This window comes from Theropithecus gelada, chromosome 7b (genome assembly GCF_003255815.1).
Source record: "Theropithecus gelada isolate Dixy chromosome 7b, Tgel_1.0, whole genome shotgun sequence".
NCBI classification, from domain to species: Eukaryota; Metazoa; Chordata; class Mammalia; order Primates; family Cercopithecidae; genus Theropithecus; species Theropithecus gelada.
The window spans coordinates 21,954,619-21,972,684 of NC_037675.1; the positions used below are offsets into that span (position 1 = coordinate 21,954,619).

The 18,066-nt window shown below is 42.8% G+C and overlaps 2 protein-coding genes across 7 annotated transcripts; both read left to right on the top strand.

Moving 5' to 3' along the window:
* The first annotated feature begins 3 nt into the window (after positions 1-3).
* Positions 4-10,853, top strand: ANG (angiogenin). Of its 3 annotated transcripts, none has more exons than XM_025392157.1 (2): positions 4-654; positions 10,216-10,853. In XM_025392157.1, the coding sequence occupies exon 2, from the start codon at positions 10,234-10,236 to the stop codon at positions 10,672-10,674; it is 441 nt and encodes a 146-aa protein (XP_025247942.1). In that variant the 5' UTR covers positions 4-654; positions 10,216-10,233; the 3' UTR covers positions 10,675-10,853. The 3 variants fall into 3 exon arrangements, with proteins under 3 accessions (XP_025247942.1, XP_025247943.1, XP_025247944.1); XM_025392158.1 differs by lacking the exon at positions 4-654 and adding an exon at positions 4,663-4,763; XM_025392159.1 differs by lacking the exon at positions 4-654 and adding an exon at positions 4,672-4,744.
* RNASE4 (ribonuclease A family member 4) lies at positions 111-17,265 on the top strand. 4 transcript variants are annotated; one of them, XM_025392154.1, is made up of 3 exons: positions 111-654; positions 10,216-10,319; positions 16,015-17,265. In XM_025392154.1, the coding sequence occupies exon 3, from the start codon at positions 16,032-16,034 to the stop codon at positions 16,473-16,475; it is 444 nt and encodes a 147-aa protein (XP_025247939.1). In that variant the 5' UTR covers positions 111-654; positions 10,216-10,319; positions 16,015-16,031; the 3' UTR covers positions 16,476-17,265. The 4 variants fall into 4 exon arrangements, with proteins under 4 accessions (XP_025247939.1, XP_025247938.1, XP_025247940.1 ...); XM_025392153.1 differs by lacking the exon at positions 10,216-10,319; XM_025392155.1 differs by lacking the exon at positions 10,216-10,319 and having other exon boundaries at positions 111-592.
* Positions 17,266-18,066: the final 801 nt, after the last annotated feature.

Sequence of the window (18,066 nt, forward strand, 5' to 3'; positions counted from 1 at the left end):
TTTCCACCCCCTTTTGGCAACTACGGAAAAAAGTTTCAGTTAAATTTGAAATACAGACTGTCTCTTGTTGGGCTGTCCTGCTAAAGAAAGCAGCACCAAGTAAGTACGTGGCAGATGGGGCTGCCGACCAGTGTCAAGACCGAGCTTCATGGGTTCCTGGACGCTCAGCCAGGAGTAGTCTCCTAAGGGCCGCCTGGCTCTTGGGAGCAGAAGCCAGTTTCCCGCCATCTGCTCTCCGTGGAGGCAGTGCGCTCGCGGCTGCTGCCCGTTGGGTTCCAGCTGAGGAAGGAGCGTGGATCCTAGACTCGTTCTTTGCCTGGGCTGCCCCTGCGGCCCCTGGGGCGGGGCTGCTGCGGCGCCAGCTCCAAGGGCGGATGCAGGCGGGAGAGGCCTCCTGGGAGAAGCAGGGCGCGGTACCAGCTACGCAGAGGCTCGTAAGCCTACCCTCCACTCCTCACCACGCCCCCATCTCCGTCCGTGTACACACACTCACGCAAGCACGCCACTCCACCCAGATGCAAGGCAGGATTCAAAAGAACATCTTTGCGTTTTCTACGGCCTCCCCATCGTCGTACTAGGGAGGAAGAAGCTGGTGAGAAACAAAACTTCTTTCTACCGTCCTGCCCGTTTCTGCCGACTTGTTCAGAGGCCGAGGTACGTTCACACTCCTGCTCCTCTTGCTCTTTGGTAGCTACATCAGGGGCGTTGTGGCCGGGGAGTTCTTTCCTAGTAGAAGCAGCTTGGGACTCCTCGGGGAGGCTTTTGCGGGACTGGGCTGGAGAGGGAGGAATGGGGAGGGAGGTGAAAGTCCAGTATTTGTATGAGTTAAGGACTTTACATTCCCACTCAGGTTTTTACTTTGCGCAGCTGGGCAGAGATGCCAGCTTCTATTGATTAGTAGGCTTGGAGGGGGACCACAGAATCGCCGAACCTAAGGGAAGCCCTAGGAGGTCTGCACTTGCCCACAACTAAGAAAGCTTTGCTTGTTATTCAGGTTAATCACCAGATTTTTGAAGCAGGCCTTAGTTTTTGCAAGCGTAACTAACATTTGGGGATCGGTATTTTCTGTTTACTCTCCTCTGCCTCCCCACCCTTAACCCATCCTCAACAAACGTTGTGCAATTCTTGGAGACACTTGCCAACAGCCTCTTTAAGCCTTCCTACTGGAAGGCTGGGATCCTCCGTTTTTTCGCTCTGAGACAGCACGTCAAATGCTAACAGCAGCACATGAGTAAAGCGCAACATCTTTATTAAAACAATTTCAGCACCACTCAGGGGGCTAAGGAAATCTCAGATGAGCCAAGATCCTCCCTCGTGACAGTGAGAATCCTATAATCAAGTAATACTGTAATCAATAGAAACCCAAGTGACATATTTATCTGCAGCACAGGACCACCTTCCCAGAAGCAGCCGCAGGTATTCCAAGACTTACTTAACCACAGAGCCACTAACTAGTTTTGCAAGAGGATAGGTTTGTTATATACGCTTCAATTCAAGCAATTCTTTTACTGATGACAAGCAGAGTAAAATATTTTTTGAATTTATGGTAATAGTCACTGTAGGTTTCCTTTGAACAGCAACTTTCAGTGGCCCCTTTAAAGTTAGCTTTGATTGTCTAGACAGTACTAGTATGGAAAATAAAAGTTGTGTGGACCTGGCACGGTGGCTTATGCTTGTAATCCCAGCACTTTGGGAGGCCGAGGTGGGTGGATCACGAGATCAGGAGTTCGAGACCACCCTGGCCAAGACGGTGACACCTCGTCTCTACTAAAAATACAAAAATTAGCTGGGCACGGTGGTGAGCTCCTGTAATGCCAGCTACTTGGGAGGCTGAGACAGGAGAATCCCTTGAACCTGGGAGGTGGAGGTTGCAGTGAGCCGATAGCCTGGGTGACAGAGCAAGACTCCATCTCAAAAACAAAACAAAACAAAACAAAACAGTTGTGTGGTGCATTGGAAAGCTTCTAGTCCCGCGAATGCCATGAGTTAGTTCCTTGGGCAATACATGTCTCTTTCTCTGTTCCTCAGTTGCCTTTTCTTTAGTATGAGGGGTGGACAGACGGTCTCAGAGGCCCCTCTCACTATTGTTCTGTGACTGCATGGAGTGGTGCGATGTTAGAAACAGGATATGAGGCACTCTAGTAATGTGGAGACGAACTATAGTTTGGCAGAGAGGATGGAAAAAATCATTCCAGGAAAAAGAGGAATGGCTTTAGCTATTGCTGACAGCAGATAATCAGGTTATAAGCAGGCAAGTGTAAGAGGTTTGCCAAGTTATTGTTGGAAGCATTTGTCACTGTGACTCAAATTAAAGTAGATGGATAAAAAAGTGGACCAGTGAAGGCCAGTGAAACCTTTCTTTAGGAGTTTTTATTTAATCTGTATTTAAGCAGATTCTCTGTAATTCTCTGTAAACAGTTATTCCCAGAAGAATGCCATGAAATACTTGGGAAAGAGGGAGTGGGCACAAAGCCCAGAGTTGGTTGAAAAGCAAATGTTTAATTTTTGTCTTTGTTTGGAAATACAGGCGTGTCAGCAGGACTTTGTCCCCACTGTCCTTCAGTCAGTAGTGTTGCCACTTCCTGGAGACGTGGTTCTTCTTTTCACACGGGCTTTTCCTTCTTTACCTGTTACTTCCGTTACTGATTAAGTTTCATGCTTATAGACCTAAACTGTTAGAATAATAAAGAAATTTAGAAACTATTTAGTCCATTCTTCCCATCATCTAATTTTAGTCCTGAGACAGAATGAAACATAGATACTCTGTATGAAGGAGGAAAGTGCTCCAACGCTAGAGTCCTTGGAAACAGGACCCATGCATCCCGTGTGTGTGTGCAGGGACATTATTGGCTTGAGGGAGAGAGAGAAAAAAATCTCCAGGAAAGGGGAATGACTTTCAAGTTAAAGCTGTCTGAACATTTAAAAAATATATGACGTTTTTTGCAATTGGCAATTCCTTCATTTGTACTAAAATTACCGACAAAGATGTGATGTTCCTTAATCATAGAATATAATTCCTTGTTGTATTTTAAAACAGAAATGACTAAGTACCTAGATGCGTTCTAATGAAATAGTAATTTTTCCCCCAAACCCTACTTTTTGTTTCAACAAAACTTCCTTGTGCCAAGTTTAAAAGAAAAACAAAAAACTGTCTTTTGGCGTTGTGGGCAGATTGTGAGTCCTCCAAAGGTTGTCCAGTAAAGGCCCAGAGGCAGAGAAGGGACCTGACTATATTCAGAGGCTGCTGGTTGCCCCAGCCCAGCACTACTGCAGAACTCTAAAATCAGAGGCTGCTGTGTTTGTGTGAGTTGGTGCTTGAATTGGAGCTTCAGGCCATGGCGCTGTGTGTATGCAGGCACATTTGGGTTGTATGTTGTGGCGGAGTTCTGCTTTTCGGGACTCAGAGGTGGTGTTGCTTGAGCTAAGTCTGGAAAGACGGGTCTGTTTTCTCCTTGTTTACAAAGGGTTCAAAGTCTGACTCCACCATTCATCTGCTGTTTGTTCTTGGAGTTTCCTCATGAGCAGAGCATATTTACATAATGCCTACCTCACACAGTTCTGGTGCTGGTTGAATGTAGTCATGTATGTGAGAGCTTCACAAAATGAAAGACTGCACTGAATATTATAATGATTGTGATTTCAAGTGCATTTGTTTCACTAGCAGGCAGCCTGTCTTTCTTGACAGCTTCTCAAGTGCAGCCAGACTGAATACTTGCAGGTAGGTGGATGACAACCGAGGATTGAGGATTTTTAAAAAGATAACACTGTCCTAGATCCAACACCACTGTGGGCAAATGCTGGGGGTCTGTGAAACAGTTGGTACCCTGCTGCTGTCTGATATTGGTAACTATGAGATCTATAAAGTGATCCTGGTGACCTTTGGCCCACTGTTTTTACGCAAGCAATGGATCTACAGCCCTGCTTTGATGGTGGAGATAAGCAATTTTGCAACTACATTACAAGGACCAGACGATTGACTGTTCAGGGTTAGTCTCTTGTGGACAGGTAAAGATGGAAGAAGGAGAAACCCAGGAAACATGGCAAGCCTACTTTTGGGGGTTAGAAGCTGAGAGGTTGAGTGTAGGGGGAGGGGCAGTGTACTAATAGCTGTCACACAACCTTCTCTAGAAGTGCTTTCCTGGCTGTATGAAATCGATGGAATAATGTGCTTAGCATCCATTCGTGAAACCAAATGATGTGATATGATACATAGAATGTGATATGATAAATGATAAATAGAAAGTACAGTGGAAAAGCATCTTACTGGAAGACCATATCTTACTCTGTGACATCTTCCAAGGCAGTTCTTGGAGTTGGCCCAGGGAGATCAGAGATGCTATCTTATGGATCCAGACTATTATGTGTGAATAGTGAAACCTCAGTCCTGCCATGGACAAGAGTAAGCACCACAGACAGCAGAAAAAGGTAACTTTTGGACAGAAGGCCATGTTTCTCAAACTTTGTCTTCCAGAACAAATCTCTAATCCATTCAGGTAGGTTAATATCTAACCCAATCATGCCCAGCGAAAAGGTGAATGACCCTCCTCGTTCGTTAAAGAGCAGTGTCCTTGGTTTTCATGTCCCTGCCAGGATTGGGGGTCCTTAGCTCTATTCTCTCTACCCCCTTATTAGAACACTATGTAATCAGAACCTGGAGAGGCCTCCAGGTTCACACAGCTAGAACCCGTCTCCAGGAACAAACAGCTGGAACCATCTCCCATTGAAGGGAAACTGCCAGGTTTTTGTAAGATTCTTCCTCCTGGGTAATCTATTGTTCTATTTGTTTTATATATAATTTCTAGTCATCTATCCATTTTAATGAAGCCATTTTCCTCCCTTTAAAGCCTCTGGGCTCAAGCTCATGAATTAAAAAGGAAATTGATCAGATTCTAAAGTTTAAAATGAAAACAGGTTTCCTTTGGGATGGCCTATATGTGGATAAAGAGAAATTAGTGAGACTGGGAGCAAGTGGAAGTTTAGGAGGCATTTCTAAATTGTGATAAAATCCCCAAAGGTTTGGGGGAGCCATTTGCCGAAGGGCATTGGGAGTTCTCCCACGTCGTCCACCTCTGTTACAGGCATTACACGTGGCTTAACAAGGAAAGAAACAGAAAGTATGTTTTTAGCATTCTTTCCTTCTAACCTTCTCTGCTAATTTCTTTTCTTAGAAAAGTTTTGGATGCTCTTTGAAAACAAAGTGGAACACATTCCAAGATCAAAAGAAGGCTCACTGGCAGGCTGAAGGGAGGAAGGAAGGAAAAGCAATAAAGGGATGAATATGCCTTGGGTGTTAGGCTCTCACTTTGGGGGATTTTGCCCTAGGATATATAAAAGCGTGAAGCCACATTGATGAAAATGATAACTATAGTTACTCATCATAGACTGTCAAGTTAACTCACTGGTGTGTAAAATTTGATGAATCTCTTGAATATTGAACATTGCCTGTGGGGAGAGGGAGACAATATTAATCCTTGTGAAAACTAACAGATTCATTTGATACAGAAGATAAAGTTACTCTAAAGAACAGATGGGGCCAGGTGTGGTGGCTCACACCTGTAATCCCCGCACTTTGGGAAGCCAAGGTAGGCAGATCACCTGAGGTCAGGAGTTCGAGACCAGCCTGGCTGACATGGTGAAACCCCCTCTATACTAAATATACAAAATTAGCTGAGCGTGGTGGCAGCCGCCTGTAATCCCAGCTACTTGGGAGACTGAGGCAGGAGAATTGCCTGAACCAGGGAGGTGGAGGTTGCAGTGAGCCGAGATAGCACCACTGCACTCTAGCCTGGCCGATAGAACAAGACTCCATCTCAAAAAAAAAAAAAAAAAAAAAAAAGAGAAAAGAAAAGAAAAAAGAACAGAGAACAGCTGGGGCTAATTCCACTGACAAAAAGCTGACAGACAGTTACATGTTTGGGTATAGAAGGATATGTCTATAGGACTTTCGCCACCAGATGTGAGGCTCTGCACCCTTGGCTTAGGCAGATTCACTTTTACACCACAAATAATATGTCTCTTACTGGTTTTCTCCCAATTCCATTTTACCTTGCTTTTTGAGAAATTTAGAGTTGACTATATTGAGAAAGTTTTGAGTGAGGGAGCAGATGTTAGATATTGGTGGTTTTGGTGTACGCTTGCTGAGATTTGGCTCCTGGATGTCTTAGGGAATCAAGATTACAGTAAGCCCGGGCAAACCTTAGCTGACTTGTTACAAAATGAATGTGCATATTCTGCAAATCAGAAGCAAAGATACCCTTTTACCTCTGCAGACTGGGATGTGAGGGCCTTCATACTAAAAAAACAAGTGGCTTTTTAGGAGGCAAAGCCCCCGTGTAGTCCAGTGCTTTACCTAGAGGTGTTATGTGAGCGTGGCTTACACATTGAGCCTCATGGGATGATGCATCTTAATGAGATTGGGCCACAGGTCACCCTGTCATCTCCTTGTTTCAGTTGGTGCGTTGTGCCCCCAACTAAACTTACACAAAATTTGTCTTTGTAACTGAAGGTCACTGGACCTTTGCTATTGAAACTAGCAAAGCCTCTATTATGCTTAGTGAGAACCATGAAACTTCAGATTTTTTAGAGCTAACAACTCTCTTATTTTCTTGATGGACAGGCCTGGAGAGAAAAATGAAGTCAATTATTTAAAAACTATTAAGGGGTATAATAAGGCAAGCATGTTGATTCAAGGTGAATAATATGAGTTCTGTAGAATATACACCAGTAAGAAACACTCACAAGTAAATAGTCCATTGTTCATCCAGGATCACATGGGTAATGGCATGCTTGGAAATGGCACCTGTGAAACCTGACAACAGGTCGATCTTCATTTTGTGATATCATTATGGGTAGATCCTGAGCTTTGTGGCTTTTACTTTGGCACTTATATCTGGTGAGGTGTCCTTGGTCTTAATATCTAATGCAGAGAGGGTTTGGACAGAGATTCTAAACAGGCTCACCAGCTCATACTCGCTTCTGTGAACAGCAATATCCCCACCAGTTACACAGCATTGGCACCTCTTCCAAGTCCGGTCTCTTTCCTAGAGGAGACATTAGTAACATTCCTATCCACCACTGCCACCTAATGACTCTTTTAGGTACTAGCAGCTCTGGTTCTGCTCCCTGATTTTTTGAATTCTGGGATTCTGGCACCAGGCAGAGGGATGTTGACTATGTAAGAGACTTTTGACATTAGAAGTCGGTATTTGTTCATTACAGAGCAAGAGACTTAATTGATTACAAATCAATAAAACTTTGATAAGATCTTCCAAAAAACTAGAAACAGGAAACACACGCAGGAGACTGAAAAGCATGATGTAAATGTAAAGAACTTGGGAAGTGGGTGGCTTGGCAGCCCAGCAGCTATATTGGAGCAACTGCATGAGTGAATACTTGTTACTCCTTTAGGGCTGGCTCTCCATTCTGCAATCATGTACCTCTTTCCTGCTAAACTCCCAAGAACACACTTTCAGCATGGAATTTCAGACTTTTAGAGATAGCAACTCGTCTCAAGTATAGACAAATGTCAGTGCAGACAAATTTGATACACTGCTGAAGAATACCAAATTATATGCTAAGGAATTTTTCATTCCACAATAATGAAGTAAATAGCAGCTGGAAATGTTTGCATTAAGTTCATAGGTTATAATTTGCAATGGAATCAACACCAAATGCAAATTAGAAAGAGAGCCCACTTAGCCCACATGTCTTCCCATGTAACCATAGAACACTGGAGTCCTGTGTCTTTCTAGATCCACAGTCTTGCTCTCAGAACAGGCTAGCCACAGCACAGGCCTAGTGCTAGGACCCATGGCCTTTTTAAGCTCAGACTCCCTTCTGTGGACAGCAACATCCCCACAACTTGTACAACATTGGTGCTTCTGGCAAAGGCTACAGAACTATTTGATATGAAGATGTTCATTGACTTACACACAAGAGAAGCACCAAATAAAAAATTAATAATTAATTTAGTGTCTATGAAAGTGTACCGTTTATTTTTACGTTTAGGGGTCATAAGAATTGTATTACATTTAAGAATGTAATACAATTTGAAGATCAGATTTTTCTCCCTTTGTGAGAATTTCTCAGTATGTGTGATGACTACCAAGAAATCATAGCCAGTCATAAATTCAATGAGTTACTCATAAATGAACAATTTGAAAAGCAAAATTCCAAAAATCAGGTAAATTTTTACAGTGAAAAGTTATTTTTGTTGTCAAATATAGGGGCATTCACATATATTAGATATAATGTGGGTTAGATCTGTAATGATTTTTAAAGGCTCTGAATGGTCTTTAAAATTTTCTCCAAAGAACTAAAGGTATAGTCAGAAACTACTTGTTGCACATACCAAATACTTTTCAATTCTCTAATCTTCAACTTTCATAAGAAATAGAATCTTAAAAGTTCATAAGAAATTTGCTTTCTATTTTGTTATAATTCATATTTGTTTAGTTCTATTGTCAATGATCAGTCATTGAGTTAAAATTAAGCTCCAGGAAGAAGCACCGTATTTACCTAAAGCATCTACCTAAAGGTGTGTTGAGTGTCTGTGATGCACCATTCCTGGGATGTGTGCGTTCTAGAGTTTGAGAGGGACAGCTCTTGAGAGGTGATGGCAGGAATCCTCTTTTTCTCTTCTTTTGAGGAAGATGTTAAGAAATCATTAGAGCAAACTGTAAGGCCTTTGATTTGATTTTAAAAAAAAAGTCTAAGGCATTTCTTTACCACATGGTAGCACCTTTTGCCTGTTGTGTAACAGCATATGTACATATGCAGGAGAAACTAGAAAATATTATCTAGAATAATCTCAATTGCTTCCACTGTGAGAGGCTCCTAAGAATAAGCTCATATTCCTCTTTCTTCTCTGTAAGGGTTGATTCCAGACCCATCTTCCAAACATCGCGTGTCTTCTTCCATGCTCCTCCCTCTTCTTTCTAAATGGTACAGAACAAATTCACCTTTGGCCACGAACCACCTACTTCTTGGGGAAGTAGGTCTGCTTCCCTTCAACTCAGGATGCAACTGCTTTCAACTGCTTTCTTCACATTAGCTGAGTAATTAGCTAGAATTCTGTCGTAAACAATTTTATGGTTGATCCTTCTCTGGGCTCAGGATTCCCTAAAACAGAGGTCCCCAAATCCCGGTCTGTGGCCTGTCCGCCTGAGCTCTGCCTCCTGTCAGATCAGCAGGCAGCATTAGATTCTCACAGGAGCCGGACCCCTCTATTGTGAACTGCGCATGTGCGGGATCCAGATTGTGTACTCTTTATGAGACCCTAAATTAAACTAATGCTTGATGATCTGAGCCAGAACAATTTCATCCTGAAACCATCCCCCACCCATCCATGGAAATACTGTCTTCCACAAAAATGGTCCCTGGTGCCAAAAGTGTTAGGGACCACTCCCCTAAAACTCTCTCTTCTTATCTCTCACCTCCTGTATTACTATCTCATCTCAGTACACTGAAGCCCCCATCCTTTCCCCATGGATGCCTCATTTCCTATTAGGGAGGCATTTGGTATGTCTTTTTTTTTTGACAGAGTCTGCCTCTGTCGCCGCCCAGGCTGGAGTGCAGTGGCGCGATCTCGCTCAGTGCAAGCTCCACCTCCCTGGTTCACGCCAGTCTCCTGCCTCAGCCTCCCAGGTAGCTGGGACCACAGGCGCCCGCCACCACGCCCGGCTAATTTTTTGTATTTTTAGTAGAGATGGGGTTTCACTGTGTTAACCAGGATGGTCTCGATTTCCTGACCACGTGATCCGCCCGTCTCGGCCTCCCAAAGTGCTGGGATTACAGGCGTGAGCCACCGCGCCCGGCCGTCATTTGGTATGTCTGAATGTGCGTCAGGACCTAGTACAGTCCCTGGTACCCAGTAGGGACCTATGTAATGTTCATTATTCAATTAATTAATAAGTGAATTAGTGAGAGTGGAGTTTGTAATATAACGACTGATAGAGAAATACTCAGTGATTCTAAGGGATAGGAAAGAATGGTTGGAGCTAGAGGTTGTGCTCAGGAAACTATTAAATAGACCTTCCAGAGGAATGGATTCAGAACAGGTGTAAGGTTAATGAGAAAGGGAGAATAGAATATATAATTTGGTGGCGGAAAAGATCTGATTCATGATGCCGTGTCAGAGAGAAAAGCTCCTGTCCTTTTTGCCTGATTTGGTGATGCTGTTCTTGCATCTACCATTCCTCCTTTTGCCCTTGGCAGGAGCCTGTGTTGGAAGAGATGGTGATGCGCCTGGGCCTTTTCTTGTTGGTCTTCATGCTGGGTCTGGGTCTGACCCTACCCACCCTGGCTCAGGATAACTTCAGGTACAGAGACTTCCTGGCCAAGCACTATGATGGCACACCAGAGGGCCGGAATGACAGATACTGTGAAAGCACGATGAGGAGACGGCACCTGACCTCACCCTGCAAAGACACCAACACCTTTATTCATGGCAACAGGCACCACATCAACGCCATCTGTGGAGATGAGAATGGAAACCCTTACGGAGGAAACCTAAGAATAAGCACGTCTCCTTTTCAGGTCACCACTTGCAAGCTACATGGAGGATCCCCCCGGCCTCCATGCCGGTACCGAGCCACACGGGGGTCCAGAAACATTGTTGTTGGTTGTGAAAATGGCCTACCTGTCCACTTGGATGAGTCCATTTTCCGTCCGTGACCAGCGGGCCACTGGTCAAGTGCTGGCTCTGCTGCCCTTGCCTTACATTTCCCCTCTGCACCCTAGAACAGTGTGGCAACATGCATTGCCAAGGGCCCAAAGAAAGAGCTACCTGGAGCTTTTGTTTTCTGTCTGACAACATGTTTAATAAATAAAAATGTCGCTGATATCAGTAAGAATCAGAGTCTTCTCACTGATTCTGGGCATATTGATCTTTCTCCCATTTTCTCTACTTGGTTGCTCCCTGAGAGGACTGCATAGGATAGAAATGCCTTTTTCTTTTCTTTTCTTTTCTTTTTTTTTGAGATGGAGTCTCACTCTATTGCCAGGCTTGAGTGCAATGGCACAATCTTGGCTCACCACAACCTCTGCCTCCTGGGTTCAAGTGATTCTCCTGCCTCAGCCTCCCAAATAGCTGGGATTACAGGCATGTACCACCATACCTGGCTAATTTTTGTGTTCTTAATAGAGACAGGGTTTCACCATTTTGGCCAGGTTGATCTTGAACTCCTGACCTCAGGCGATCCACCCACCTTGGCCTCCCAAAGTGCTGGGATTACAGGCATGAGCCTCCGAGCCTGGCCACTTTTACCTTATCAGTCAGTTTTTTACAAGTCATTAGGGAGGTAGATTTTACCTCTCTGTGAGGGAAAGAATGGTAAGTTGATCTACAGAGATGGAAAAATTCCAGGGCTCATAGCCACTAAGCAGAATTTTTAAGAGAGGCAAATTGTTTTTTCTGTCAAATAATAAGCTAATATTACCTCTACAAATACGAGACCTTCAGGAGGCGTTTCCAAGGACCAAGTACCAATATACCAACAGATTATTAGTTTCTCTCTCTCTGTTACACACACGCGCGCACGCACACACACACACACACACACATACAGATATGTAATCCAGCACGAATACCAAAATTCATTCAGGGTAGCCACCTTTTTGTCTTAAGCGAGAGATAGTTTTGATGTTTGAATGGATTGCTCCCAGGATATTCTCTTGTCATGGTTATTTTATATAAAATTCAAAAACCAATTACATTATTTACTCTGTAATCTTTTACTTAATCAGCTAATGTCTGGCAAGTGTGATGTTTTGGGGAAGTTGCAGAAAGATTCTGGCCAGGTGCTGTGGCTCACACCTGTAATCCCAGCACTTTGGGAAGCTGAGGCAGGCAGATCCTGAGGTCAAGAGATCAAGACCATCCTGGACAACATGGTGAAACCTTGTCTCCACTAAAAATGCAAAAATTAGCTGGGCGTAATGGCATGTACCTATAGTCCCAGCTATTCGGGAGGCTGAGGCAGGAGAATCGCTTGAACCCAGGAGGCAGAGGTTGCAGTGAGCCGAGATCACGCCACTGCACTCCAGCCTGGGCGACAGAGCGAGACTCCATCTCAAAAAAAAGGAAAGATTCCCAGTTTATCCCTTATTCTTCCTCAAGATTTGTTGTAAAGATAACTTAGGTTAACACTCTCTTTGTAAAATACACTGTTCAATCTACAGACTCAGTAGTCAGCTTCTTGTTACCTAATTTCTGTTAACAGGTACCTGGATATGTTATTTAGAAAGTAGTTGCCAATAAATTAGTTATAAATCACCAGTTTCACTGCCTTCTGAACACATAATTATTGTGGTCCCAGTATTCCCTATGGTGGCTTCTCCTACTCCTGGTATTGCCCTGAAATGGGCCAAAAGCCCTGGCTCCCCAATGCTCAGGTTATAGAACGCTGTCCAGGTACCACCTAGGAGAGCCCAGCCTCACTGAAAGTATTCAAATTTAGGAATGGGTTTGAGAAGTAGGTTGCTGGTGTGTGCTCAGCACAGGAGTCTCTCCTCCTTCGGTTAGTCTATTTCAAAACTGAAAACACTGTCATTCCTTAAGAAGACAGGAAAAAGTATTCCAAACCTCTCTTACTAGAAAATTTGCCATATTACCAAATCTCAAAAACTCTCAGGAAATGAGAAAGTCCCAGTTTCTGGTAAACTATTTGGGCCCTTTTCTTAAGTTCTCCAACCAGTGCTATTTTCTTGACGTGAGGCAAAGTTACTCAAGATCATTGCTCCCACTCAAGGCCTTGATAGGGCAAGTCAAAGGCATGGACCATTATTATATTGATCACATCATAAGCTGTGAAAACTCACATCTTCTCCACACATCTGCTTGGAGCATTATCATCGCATCGTTTGCTCTGGTGTTAAGGGAAATGGCTATTTCACAGGAAATCACATGGCAGTGGGATGGGGGTGTTTCCTGAGCTGCTGATGATACTGGCAGCTGGGCAAGCATTCCTAGTCCTTTTTGGTATGGGCCTTTTGTTCTATCACAACCACAAGCTGTTTAAAATAAAATGTCAAACCACAGGCAGGTCATTTTGTCCTGAGTGAATCATTTGAGGAATTGAAGTCCTGGTCAGCTGTGATTGTTGGCTTTGCAAGGAAAAAGAAAGAACACTCCAAAATGCTAAGTCCTTTGAAGAATAGTGACATACAAGGAAGAAAATTCCATGTAATTTGGAGAGGAAAAATTTTTCTAGGGCTCTAGTAGCTGAGATATTTTATAGTTTAAAAACAGACTTCCAATATCTTGAGACTACAGTTAGCTCTACGAAATAAAGAGGAGTCAATAATATATGCAACTCTGTAGTCATTCATTATTTTATCCAGATTGACAGAAGCAGAGGAAACCAAGAAAAATGGAAGTGGTATAAAAAAAAAAATGCAGTAATTGCCAACATTTACTGAGCATTTACTATATGCTAGGCCTTGTTATAGGCACTTAGATTTATTTTGTTTTCATAACATCCCTAAGAGGTAGGTATTGTATGCGTATTTTGCTTATGAGGGAATCTGCTGAGAGAGGTTAAGTAATTTTCTCATGGTCACAGCCTCAGTCTTTTAGACCACAGTGTCAAAAGAAGTTCTTACTGTTAGTCAGGGTAGTGCAATGAAGAAAGTGTTTGGGGAAAATCCTGGCCCAAAAGTATGTGTTGGGATGATGTGGAGATCATTCAATTTTCTCTTGTAGATGCACCCATTGGTGTCCACACTGGCCTGCTGTCTTCAAATATTTCTCTATGTCTTGTTTACTTGGTTAGTGTAGAAAAGCTGACATCCTGGGTCTGCTCTCACATGAATAGGTGAGATTTTCTCTGTAGCCAGTTATCTTGCTAAACCATATTTTTGGTCATAAAGAATCAGGATAAGAGAAAGTAGATGAAACTATGGAAACTCCAGGTGCCACCAGAAAAGCAAGCCAAAGTATATTGATCTGCTGAAGCTATAATCCAAGTACTAAGTATACCTTCAGAAGTTGTATGCATTGTTCTTGAGGCAAAAAAGAAATCAAACATCTGCCCTTCCTCCCATAACCTCTTTACTTCTTTCTCTTCCTAACATCGTATCTCACATCTACAGCTGCGGGCACACAAATATGACATACAGCTTTATATCTTTATGCGCAAAGGCAAAAGGTGGTTATGGATAAAGGAGGTGGCATTTAAAAGAACAATATCCGTGTTTGATATTGCTTTCATTATCAGTAATCAAAAGGTAGGCTTTCAGCAGAACAAAGTAAGGTACAGGTCCCTTGGAAGCCATTTCAGTCATTCACACAGTGTGATCCACCATTATGAAGCAGAATTTGAAATCAAAAGACAATAGTACCCATATACATCAAACTAGGAGTTCCACTGGGGTCAGTCCTTGGACTGCCCATGTAGAGTTGGACTGCCTGACTCTCAAAACATTGCCCTTGCTAATTTGGGTTGCTCACTTCCTGTTGAATCAGGGATGATTTTTCTTTGCTGTAGTAAGTCGACCCTGCTTCACCTGCTTCACTGCAAGAGTCAAGCCGATTCACAATTCATGTCAGTTCCAGGAGTGACGGCCAGATGGCAGCATCTGGCTAGTCAGTTGGTGAGTGATTCCACCTCCAATCTTGATTAAACTCTGCTGCTGGGAAGTAGCAATTCTGAGCATATATAGAGTCTTTGATATCCTGAATATTTGGGGCATGGGATGAGAGAGGCAGTAGAAGATAGTGGAAAGAGCACAGGGAATAGACTAAGATAGGCCTGGATTCCTTTCTTTAATCTGTCAACGAAAGCAACGAATGTTCGGAAACTACATGGCAATGCTTTTTTTGTTGCTGCTCTGGATTTTTTTTTAATGCTATAAAATATATGCTTATTTTTCACTGCAACAGGTGACAACACAATGATGCTGTAACTAGAGAAGACAGACAGCTACCAACAACTATTGACAAGACAGGAGGAACATCAAGAATAGATGCAAGACAAAGCAATGTATCTCCAGGGCCTAGATTTTTTAGGTTATGTATGCATAGAAACAGCAAGGAGAAGAAGACACAATCTAAGTTTTCTTTTGAGGATATTGTGCTGTTTAAATTTATTTTTTAGACATTTCTTAGCTTTTCTTATTAGTCAGTTTCATAAGCCTGGGAAACACCTTTACTCTATCCATTTAATTGCATTTGTTCATTAGTTCACTGGTTTCACTTATTAGTTTATTCAAACAGTAGCTATTATCAACTGTCTTCTAAGTACTCTATCTGGGTACTCTGGTTTTTTTTTTTTTTTTTTAATAGAATTAAAAGGATTTCCAAAAGGACCTGATTTTACATTAGAATTAGAATAATACCTTTTAGATTAATGTATAACATATATTATTCTGGAATTAGAATAATATATTTTAAGTCACATTAGAATAATAGCCACATGATAAAAAGAAAAGAAAAATAATAAAATTAATGACAATAAGAATAGTCATGAGAGGAAAGGCAAAGCCTAAATATTCCTCTGTCCTCTTCCTCCACCTAGATTCCCAGATGTAAGGTATTAAAAGTAGTTTACAAACTTTCTTTGACGTATCCTGAGTCTACCCAAACTGTCGGGAATTGGAGCTTCCTGGGAACCAAACACTCCCCAAAGATCATACACATACGGAATTCCCCCAAGAGACACACAACTGCAGTTGCATGTAGGTTCACCCTTTCTCTCTTTTTATACTCTGACCACACAAGCCTGGCAGCCACGCAGTCACAGCCACGCAGTCAGTCCCTGACCTGTGTCATTGTACTGGCTGCAGCAACTTCCCTCTGTAAATGAGAAAGGTCTTGCTTTCGGAAAAGATCATGTTTGCAAACTACTCACTCTTGGGGAAGCGAGGGTGGGAAAAGTAGCAGAGATGAGTGGGGAGATGGAGCATATAAGAAGGAGGAAAGAGGAGACTATGGAGTCAGGATGCCAGCTTGCTATTCTCAACACCTTTTTCCAGTGCCCAGTTCTTATTTCTCCTGCCCCTTGCTTTCTTTTCTAGGCACCTCTAAGGTACTGATGGCTCTGCAGAGGACCCATTCATTGCTTCTGCTTTTGCTGCTGACCCTGCTGGGGCTGGGGCTGGTCCAGCCCTCCTATGGCCAGAATGGCATGTACCAGCGATTCCTGAGGCAACATGTGCACCCTGAGGAGACAGGTGGCAATGATCGCTACTGCAACATGATGATGCAAAGACGGAAGATGACTTTGTATCATTGCAAGCGCTTCAACACCTTCATCCATGAAGATATCTGGAACATTCGTAGTATCTGCAGCACCACCAATATCCAATGCAAGAACGGCAACATGAACTGCCATGAGGGTGTAGTGAAGGTCACAGACTGCAGGGATACAGGAAGTTCCAAGGCACCCAACTGCAGATATCGGGCCATGGCGAGCACTAGACGTGTTGTCATTGCCTGCGAGGGTAACCCACAGGTGCCTGTGCACTTTGACGGTTAGATGCCACCCTGTAGGGATTATCGCGAGTGGTTGACCTTATACTTACTCCTTAAATAGCAGTGAGTAATGCATTTGAGTTGTCCCAGGCTCTGTCTCCTCAGCTCATTTCTTATTCTTTTTCTCTATATAACTCGTTCTATTAAATACATTGCACCAAAGAGAAATGGAGACATAAACCTATAATGAATGAGGCTGGGCTTTTCTGTAATAAGCTTCCTTTTATAATACTGCTCAGCTTAGCTCTCTCAGATCCTATCCTGTGGAATTTAGTTATTATGTGTATTTATGTAGTATTTCAAACATTTCAAAAATGCTTTCATCTATGTTTATCACATTTTAATACCACAGCACTTATAATGATGTCATTACATATAGAAGCTCAAAGTTAAGGGATTTGCTGAAGACTATAAAATTAGTGGAAGAATTGAGACAAAAATCCAGTGTAGCTGGCCACTTATTCAGGGCTTTTTCTACTTCATCACAAGGAATGTTTTTAAAGTCTCTGCTTTTTTTTAATCCTCAAAATTCACCTGTCCGGGGAGGCATTAAAAATTTGGCAATGTACGCCAGCAAAATGTGAGCTCTGTATTTTTTGGCATTGTTATGTTTGGGTTGAATAAGATTAAGAAAATGATATTGGGAATTTTCTTTTTCCTGAACCTTTGAATCACCCTAGTAAGTCAAAGTATTAAAAAAAAGTACTAGATCATTAAGACTCATGTGCTCTTGCTGACTGAAAGATTTTTTGTTTTTCTTGTAATAAAGGACTTAAACTGAAGGTACCTGAGAAGACTGTGCTATGGTATTATATCTTTTTCTCCAATTTTAAAATTCTTCTCTAGTTTATAAACATGCATGCACCTTAATAACCTCATAAACTCTGGTCAAAGACTAATGCCTATCAGATCCATGACCATAACACTGAAGATTTATCTCATTTACTCCAGAGAGAATGATTCCTCTCAAAGACAATTCTCACAGCCCTTCCTTCTCCCTTAGAATATTTAGAAACAAATTAGGGAACTGTCAGGCCTCTGAGCCCAAGCCTGCACTATACATCCAGATGGCCTGAAGCAACTGAAGAACCACACAAGAAGTGAAAATAGCCAATTCCTGCCTTAACTGATGACATTCCACCATTGTGATTTGTTCCTGCCCCACCTCAACTGATCAATTAAACTTGTGACATTCCTTCTCCTGGACAATGAGTCTCAGGAGCTCCCCACTGAGCACCTTGTGACCCCCCACCCCTGCCCACAAGAGAATAACCCACTTTGACTGTAATTTTCCACTACCTATCCAAATCCTATAAAGGCCTCACCCCATCTCCCTTTGCTGACTCCTTTTTTGGACTCAGTCCACCTGCATCCAGGTGACTAAAAAGCTTTATTGCTCACACAAAGCCTGTTTGGTGGTCTCTTCATATGGAACCATGTGATATTTAGTGCCGAAGACCCAGGACGGGGGGACTCCTTCAGGAGACTGGTCCCCTGTCTTCACCTTCACTCCATGAGGAGATCCACCTATGACCTCAGGTCCTCAGACCAACCAGTCCAAGGAACATCTCACCAATTTCAAATTAGGTAAGTGG